At 39.8% G+C, this 9,208-nt stretch overlaps 1 protein-coding gene across 3 annotated transcripts in view; it reads left to right on the top strand.

Moving 5' to 3' along the window:
- The window catches only part of ADCY9 (adenylate cyclase 9), an 88,870-nt gene extending 80,051 nt beyond the window's left edge, over window positions 1-8,819 (top strand). For 2 of the 3 annotated variants that reach the window (XM_010578351.1, XM_010578353.1), the window contains 2 exons: window positions 1,484-1,525; window positions 7,574-8,819. In XM_010578351.1, the coding sequence (XP_010576653.1) occupies window positions 1,484-1,525; window positions 7,574-8,762 (1,231 nt within the window). In that variant the 3' untranslated portion in view covers window positions 8,763-8,819. The remainder of the gene's footprint in view (window positions 1-1,483; window positions 1,526-7,573) is intronic. The other variant, XM_010578352.1, reaches the window with a different exon arrangement.
- Window positions 8,820-9,208: the final 389 nt, after the last annotated feature.

Raw genomic sequence — 9,208 nt, forward strand, 5'->3', positions numbered from 1 at the left:
TATAGCATATTTTTGCCTGTGGTTTGAATACTGGTGGCCATTAATGGGCAAAGTACAGAACTCATGGAATGTGTTGTTATTTAATAGACAGAGCTGTTCAACTGCAGATCTGAGAAAGTGATTTATAGAATTGATCATGAACAAAAATAATACAGGTTGAATTAGTGAGACCCATAACTTTTGTTTGTTAAAAATAACTTTTTTGTTCCTCTTATCGTTAGTCTGGATAATATGTTTTGTCACAGTGGTAATTGCAGCTTTGTATGCATCACGGGCAAATCCATTCTGCAGATTTCTTTGCTTCTTTTTCCAAAAGTAACTAATCCTGAGAGTTGTAATACTTGATGGTGGTAGAGAAATTGTAATGCAAGTGTTGTGGTTTAACCCCAGCTGGCAACTAAGCCCCACACAGCCGCTCACTCACTCCCCCCCGCCCCGGTGGGATGGTGGGCAGAATCAGGGAAGTGAGAAAACTCGTGGGCTGAGATAAAGACAGTTTAATAGGTAAAGCAAAAACCAAGGACGCAAGCAAAGCAAAACAAGGAATTCATTCACCACTGCCCATGGGCAGGCAGGTTCAGGCATCTCCAGAAAAGCCGGGCTCCATCACACATAACGGTGACTTGGGAAGACAAATGCCATCACTCCTAAAGTCCTCCCCTTCCTCCTTCTTCCCCCAGCTTTATGTGCTGAGCATGATGTCCTATGGTCTGGAATATCCCTTGGGTCAGTTGGGGTCAGCTGTCCCAGCTGTGTCCCCTCCCAACTCCTTGTGCCCCCCCAGCCTCCTCGCTGGTGGGGTGGGGGGAGAAGCAGAAAAGGCCTTGGCTCTGTGTAAGCCCTGGTCAGCAATAATGACAATATCCCTGTGTTATCAATGCTGTTTTCAGCACAAGTAGAAAACATAGCCCCATACTAGCTACTACAAAGAAAGTTAACTCTATCCCAGCCAAAACCAGCACAGCAAGTAAACACAAAAATTGCTTGAACTGCTTACTTGTTTTCTGTAATGGCATTTTCAAAAATAGGCTCTATATTTGTTTGGGGTTTTTTTTGGTTTTGGGGGGTGGGGGGGATGGTTCATTTTTTGCTTGGTTGGGTTTTTTTAAATCTTTGTGGTGTGTGGTCAGATAAGATGAAGGCATAACTGGGTTTTAGAGTTCTGAAATTGCTTTTCCATGTTTCCAAGGTAAGATTGGATTGTTTAACAATTATTCGTTCCAGGCATCATCTTGACTGTGTTATCATTGGTTACCCTTTAGAGGTGTTTGCATCTCTGTCTGACTGGTTGCTTCTTCCAGGCAAAAAGTGCAGATAGGTCACTTTCAAACAAAGTTTGTCTGAAGCTGATCAAGCGCGCAATGCAATTATTGGTCCTACAGTCTACAAAATAGAAAGGTTTAAAATGCTAACTGAAATTCTGGCAGGATGCTTTGTTGACTGCTTTAACTTTCCTTCTGAAATCAACACTTTTTTATTTCAGCTCGGTGGAAACTTTTCATCTAGATTTGGCACAGAACTTTAGGTAAGCTTTATATAAAATTACCATCTTTATGTTTAGGGATAGAAACATTTTCATGTAGCAAAACTTTGCATCCACAGTAATACACTTGGGAATCCAACAAATTGGTTCAGCCAGTTGTGTTTAAGCTCCTCAAGTACGTAATTTCCTTTACAGAGGACTTGGGTATGACTAAAAATCATCAGAGCACTGATGCTGCAGTCACTGAGTTATGTAATGCTATTTTCTTTTTAAATTCGATTTCTAGGAAATAGAGTTATGGACAAGCTATATAAAATAGCACCTGTTTTTCTAGTAGTAGCGGTTTTTAAAGCATTATCTGTATGTCATGAGCTATTTATTTAATTTCCTTAGTTGATTTGCACTGTTCAGAAGTGTTCTGAGTTGGATGCTATCCACAGCTGGCCAGGTGAGAATTCCCTGTGGTAGAGGAGCTTCAGCTGAAAAAGCTGGCTGTGAAGCCAGCTGCCGTCACTGGGATGGAGACATGCTGGCAGTGACAGTCTGGGTGCTGTCTGCCACCCTGAGCTCACTTAGGCAGAATAGCAAGTCATATCATGGAGAACAAATGAAATTTAGGCCCCAGACTTTTAAACAAATGAACAAAAATCTTCTCCTGGGTTATTAATAGCCCCTTATAAATAAACATGTTAAGGATTCACTCTGATTGTTTCAATGTTGAATTTCTCATGGTTTTATTGCAAATTTTGCAGTACCATTTTTAAAGTGTTTTTATTGGTCTTTGGTATTAGAGAAGTATGTGTTTGCTAATTACAAATTTGGGGGCAATACTGGGGCAATGTTGTACTTGATCAAACTAATGACCCTGTGAATATGTGACTCAGTAATTCATCTAAACAAATGTGTATTCAGGAGCACATTGCTTTTACTGGGAGTATGTATCAAAACGAAATTACTTTTAAAAAAAAGTCATCTACATGAATGCTATGGTAGTCTAGAAAACGTGGTTAAGTCCAGAAAGATGGTAACTGTGCTTTCATGTTAGATATTTATTCACCAAGAAGTTAGCACTTACTACAGTGTTGGGTTTTTTTGGTTTTCGTTTTGGGGTTTTTTTGTTTTTTTGCATGGGTTTTCCTTTTTGTATGGGTTTGATTCATGAAAGATAATTTCATTTTCATAACAGAATTCCAGTTCACTAAATCCAGAATGGAAAGTTAAAGCAAAAAGAACAGAGGTGGCTTGATTTTTTTGTTCACTAAAACACTGAAGGAAATTTGCTGAAAAGGCAAAGTACAAAATACTAAAGCATGGAGATCACTGGAAGTAATGGCTTAGGATTAGCCTAAGTTTGGATCTTTAGTGGTTTATTATTAGTTTGTGAAATCACCGAACCTTTTGTGCTGCTCAGAATTACAAACGTCTTGCCCAGCGCTGACAACAGCTTAGCAGGCTCCTGACCAGCTGGTAATCACTAATAAATAATTCATTCTGCCTTAAATTATTGACAATCCAGTCTTCCGTTCAGTGACCGTTTCTACATCATCATTTATTAGAAATCTGTCAAAAATTAGCTATCAAGCATTGTTTGCATGCAAATATTTTTCTTTCATAAATATATGGTATATCCTTTAACTCATGACAAGTAAAGCTAAGAGTGGGTAAGAAACCAAACCATGCAGAAGATGTTATTGCAAACAGGCGTGGAGCACGCTCTGCCTGCTTTGCAAATCCTAGCTAGTAATGTAAATACCAAATAAGGCAGTGACCAAAATACCTCGCTCATTAAACATTTCTAAACTTCACTTTTAACTTTTTATTATGAGGTGTACTAGATTTGTATTTTGTCTGTCACTCCTTCAGTTGGGGAAAAAATGCATGTATATCATGCGTGACTTAATACCACATGGCACTGCCGTTTCTGCGTGTCAGCAGCAGTTTGTCAGGGTAGTTGGTCACTGTCTCTGTTTTGATGCAGGAATTGTATCAGTCCAGCATGATCTTTGTTAACAGGCCAAGCTCCACTGATCTGAAGCCGCCCAAACTTGTAAATTAACACAGTTCTTGTAAGTGTTGGAAGGTAAAAGAGAGAACTAGGAGTTAATCCTATTCTGATTTACCATTAATTTGCAACAGAATTTGGCTTCTCTTTTCGGGGCTTTTTTAGTGTACCCTATTGTATACCACGTTGTTCTGTGCAAACCGAATTTCCCCTTTTTCCTGGTGATGGACTAATAAAAAGTTGAAACTCCCTTATCCTAACAAACTTTTTTGCTGTTTCTTTCTCACTGAAGTAAATAAATAAAGTTCCTTGCTCACCCCAGTCAGCACAGAAGCTTTTCCTGTGTTCTAAGAGGGCCAAACAAACTTAACTTGTTTTGCATGCCTTTAATGAGGTTATTCCCTTTTCTTGATCAAGAATTAAGATGATTATTAATGTTGCATGGGAAGACAGATACTAGTAATGGCAATGAAGTCTTAGCACAAAGTTCATCTCTGGACTGTCCATGCTATGCTCAATAAATGAAAATATGGAATTTGCCAAGTTTTCCGGACAGACCAGTTCTTCAGCCCCAAAGAGATACAGCCACAAACTTAGTCTTTTAAACGGAAAAATTTCTCATTTTCATTTATTTCTTATCTCAGAGCAGGTAGGGTGTATCATTTTCCACTTTGTGACTGCTCAAGGAGGAACAGTGATAGGCCACTTGAGGTGGAAGACTAAAATTGCTTGATGGGGGGGTGTTCATACTCATCCACTTTATGTTCTTCATCGAAAGCAGCAGTTTGATTTCCCTTTTCTGCACTGTTCCGCCATTGCGTTCTTTTTTAAGATTTAGCAGGCATGCATCCTCTTTAAATATAGCAAGATATCCAAATCCAAACATCGGTTACTGGCTCAGAAGCAAAATGGCTTTCCAAAAATCTTTATAAGTGGAAAGCCATTATCTTTATGATTTGTGATCAAGCCAAAGGAGATTCTATCTCCGGAGCTCTCACTTGTTCCCTATTCAACACACAGCCTGGATGAAGATGCCAAGTTAATAGTTAGGCTTCTGTGCCAGGAAGCACTTCACCAGTTTGAGTTAAAGGAATGTTGTTGGCTTAAGATTTCAATTTGAATGATTTTTAAAATTAGTTTTCTGCTGCAGCACCTCATAAAAAGTAGACCTTAAAAAGATTTGGGTGTGTGTGTTCATCTCTGTTATAGGTGTATGGGTTGTTTGTTGTTTTTTTTTTTTTTCTTTTCATTCTAGAGGGTAGCTTCAGGTCATCTTTGCTAACTGACTGTGTAAGATGATTTATAGTCCTGTAGGTCCTGTAACCTGGTCGCTGCAACATCCAGAAATTTGATTTCTAAATGAGTAAGATGTAATTGCTCCCTCCTTCAGGGAGGCATCGTTGCTTTTTTTACTACTGCTTGTAGCGGTTGCATTGTGATCAAAAATGCCTGCTCTGGGAAAGATACTGCACCTTCTTTTTTGAGATACTAACCTATTACCTTATTAATGAAATCAGGTCAGCTTACAAGTGAGTCACTCATTTCACATGCAGATCTCTAAGGTTGTACGCCCACGTGGGAAACAAGGTCAGGCCAGCGCTTGAGGAGATGATTGAGAGCTCGCAGATGCCAGTACTTCAGGAGTGGTGAATGGGAGGCAGCAGTTTCTTCTTAAAAGGCAGATCTTGCATTCGACACAAGCCACTTTTTGTAACATGAAATTTGTGGTGCTTGCCTAATTCATTTAAGAGGAATTAAGTACTTTGAGGAGCATTTTGTACAATAAACTGTAAATAAAAAGCCCTTAATGACTTAAATAAATCCCTGTGGCAGGGATGTTTGATGTTAGAGCAGATTATCTGGATCAAATTCATACTCTCAAAGGAGTAACATGTCCTTGCTCAGATTCTCTAGCAGATCACTTCCCACAAGATATGGAAAATAATGAACTGTTCTGAAGAGAACCGGGATCATTCTCCTTAACCGAGATTCCTTCCTCACCTTCTCCAGCCTTATTTATTTTCTAAGATCTTTTCTCTTACTTATCCTCCCCTCATTTTGTTTTATAAGCCCATCACACTGGGAGGGTATTTTGCCACCTGCAAAATAGGTAGCAAGGTTTGTAATTAAGGAATTGCTACCATTCTAGTCATTAATAACTTAGCCTTTGTCTTAGTCTCTGACTTGTCTTTCTAGGGAGAAAATGAACAGGTTTGTAACAGAGGTTCTGTTGAGAAAAGTAGTTGTAGGGAGAAAGGAAGGAGTCTTAGTACAGTAATGCACCAGCAGTTACAGGAACCTTATTGTAGGGAGTTATTCTGTGAGTTGGGAGTAATCTCCTCCTTTCATTCTTCCCTCGTGTTTTTTTTTAATATCAAAGCAATAAAATGAATATACCTTCACTTCTGGAAGAAGTATGCTATGGTTGAAAACAGAAGGAGTAATTTCCAACATAATATGTGGTTTTATCTTTAATATGAAATTCCACCTGTAAGCTCTCTATTGTAAATATTTTACTTAAGGGAAACTTTTTCTCCTATAGGCTTACTATGATGAAAGCTAGTAGATGCAAACAAATACCATAGCACATACAAATGTTTTCAGAGATTGTGCACATTCATCAGTTTCACAACTGTGCTATGTTTGTGCTTCATCACGCTTTTCTGTCAATCAAATATTTGAGAATGAACACTCAGAAAAAGCAACTGGGTCCATAATATACACTGAAATGCCTGCTTTGATTTCAGAAGTGAAAGCATGTCCCCCTGGACATAAAGAAACAAATTGAATTTAGAAATGTTTTCATGTGTTACAGAAACAAATTTAGTCTTCTATTCTTGAGCTGTTGCTATAGTTGTGCTTTGAGTTTTAATCTCTTTTGCTAACGTACCTTCATAAGAGAAATACAGACAAACACTGAGATATGGATTGCCTTGCTGTTTTTCAAGGAGAAGGGTTGATGTGATGCTTTCCCTTATCAAACCATCTCTTAACTTGGAAAACTTCAGCATGTGTCTGCTCATATCAAATCTTAAGCTTTGGCATAATTTTACAGAAAAAATCACAGTTAAGTGACTCCAGAAATCGCTGCATGCCAATCTGTCTGGGTTTAGACTTAGTTTCTAGGATTGCATAGGTGTTGTCTTCTCAGATTAAATCTGTGTCTTTGCATCTCTCCAGAAACTTGAGATTGTAGACTGCAGATGTCTCCTTTTTAAGGGCAGTTTGGCACAGAAGGATGCTCCATCAGTGCTTCATAATCTGCACAGGCAGTTGATGAATTGTCGAAAGGATTTGAAATAATTACTCTCAATCCATGTGAGACATGATTTTTTTTTTTTTTTTTTTTTTTTTTTTTTTAAATTTTGGCACTTTGAGAAACTTTCTGTCGCCACCATAAAAAGCTTCGGTGTTTATAACGTGCAAAAGATGTCAACCCAGGGCTCCATATTCTCCACTTTCATGCAGTTCTCCGTGAAGTGTCTTGTACAGGGTTATCTTCTTCCAAACCCTTCATGTCTTAACATTAAAGGCACACTGCAAACGTTGCTGGTCTTTGATGAGGAGACAAGGGAAAGGCACTAGGAGTATAAAGCAGACGTTTCTGAATACTGGAGGTAATACAAAAAAAGGTAAATTCCACAAAACTTACACATACCCCACCCCCATACAGACGTACATGTGCACACATATATCTAAACACACACAGAGGCATTATTAAGCATTTTTATGTACATACTTACATGTAGTGCTTTTCGTTATATATTCAGATATAATGATAACTGTTCCCTTGAGAAAGTCCTTAAAATAGGACTATCTTAAAGGCTGGGCAATTTCTGTGTTGCTGAACCTGATGATATCCCTTTAAGGAAGTACTCAGTGAGTTTATGAATGAAATTAATTCTTTAGCAATCTTAGCAGCAGATAAAGTTATTGAAGTGTATTTTATAATTTAGTATGTAGTAATGTACACTTCCTACACTTCTTTTTCTAGCGAAGGATTTCTAACTACGGAGCAGAAATGGCACTGCCTTAACTCTGTGTTTTTAAATGGACCTTTCGTGTTCTTCCCTTTCTTCTGCTTCCAGCTCCAGAAGGAGTCCGTGCAACAGTTCGGTGCCAAATGACACGAAGAGGCCAGCAGACCTGATCGGTCAGGAGGTGATTTTGGTTTCCTTCCTTCTGCTCCTCCTGGTCTGGTTTCTGAATCGAGAGTTTGAGGTCAGTTACCGTCTCCACTACCATGGAGATGTGGAGGCTGATCTTCATCGCACCAAAATTCAGAGCATGAGGGATCAAGCTGACTGGTTGCTGAGGAATATTATTCCGTACCACGTGGCTGAGCAGTTGAAGGTTTCCCAGAGCTATTCCAAAAACCACGACAGTGGTGGAGTAATCTTTGCAAGTATTGTGAACTTCAGCGAGTTCTATGAAGAGAACTATGAAGGAGGCAAAGAGTGCTACCGAGTCCTGAATGAATTAATTGGGGATTTTGATGAGCTCCTGAGCAAACCACATTACAGCAGCATTGAGAAAATCAAAACAATTGGGGCAACGTACATGGCCGCTTCAGGACTGAACACCTCGCAGTGTCAGGACAACAACCATCCCCATGGACATTTGCAGACCCTTTTTGAATTTGCCAAAGAAATGATGCGAGTGGTGGATGACTTCAACAACAACATGCTGTGGTTTAATTTTAAACTTAGGATTGGCTTTAACCATGGCCCCCTCACTGCTGGGGTCATTGGCACCACCAAGTTGTTGTATGACATTTGGGGTGACACTGTGAACATTGCTAGCAGAATGGACACCACTGGCGTCGAGTGTCGTATACAGGTGAGTGAGGAGAGCTACCGCATCCTAAACAAGATGGGGTATGACTTTGACTATAGGGGGACAGTCAATGTGAAGGGGAAAGGTCAGATGAAGACCTACCTTTACCCAAAATGCATGGACAATGGGATCGTGCCACATCACCAGTTGTCTATATCTCCAGACATTCGGGTTCAAGTGGATGGCAGCATTGGGCGATCTCCGACGGATGAGATCGCCAACCTGGTGCCTTCTGTACAGAATTCTGATAAGATAGCCCATGGCACAGATAACTCAGAAACCAAGGACATCCTTCCTTCCGCCAAGAAGCTCCAGAAAGACGCGGTGAAAGCAGAGGAGAGGTGCAGGTTTGGCAAAGCTGCAGAGAAGACTGACTGTGAGGAAATGGGAACTGAGGAGGTCAATGAACTGACAAAGCTAAATATCTCTAAGAGTGTATGATGCACTGTCAGAGTTGCATGAAGTGCTCTGTCAATAGAAACACAAAGACATTTGCAATTGGCAGTTTTCTTTTTCAAGAGAGACCTTCTCAACGCCTGGGTTGTACGTTTGTTTTCATTTCAGCGCCTGGTGCTGTGTGGATCACAGCTCTTCAGGGCTCGTTTTCATCCATCTCTCTCCTCCATGCCCCAAATCACATCCCAAGCTCCCCAGCTCCCTGTGCAACCATCTTACAGCTGAGTAGAGGATATTAAGTGCCTTCAGATATACTCCATTGGACTCCCTGTCAAGGTACAGAGGCCCCAAGTGAAATCATAGCTTTGGGTATTTGTCTAATTTTAAAGAAAAGAAAAGCTGTGGTTATATCATTTTTATTGTTGTTTCTCACAAAACACTTTTTTTGGCTAATGCAACTCCTTGGGTTTTTTATATCTCTCTGAACAATG

The sequence above is a fragment of the Haliaeetus leucocephalus genome, unplaced genomic scaffold, assembly GCF_000737465.1.
Source record: "Haliaeetus leucocephalus isolate CR32 unplaced genomic scaffold, Haliaeetus_leucocephalus-4.0 Scaffold636, whole genome shotgun sequence".
NCBI lineage: Eukaryota > Metazoa > Chordata > Aves > Accipitriformes > Accipitridae > Haliaeetus > Haliaeetus leucocephalus.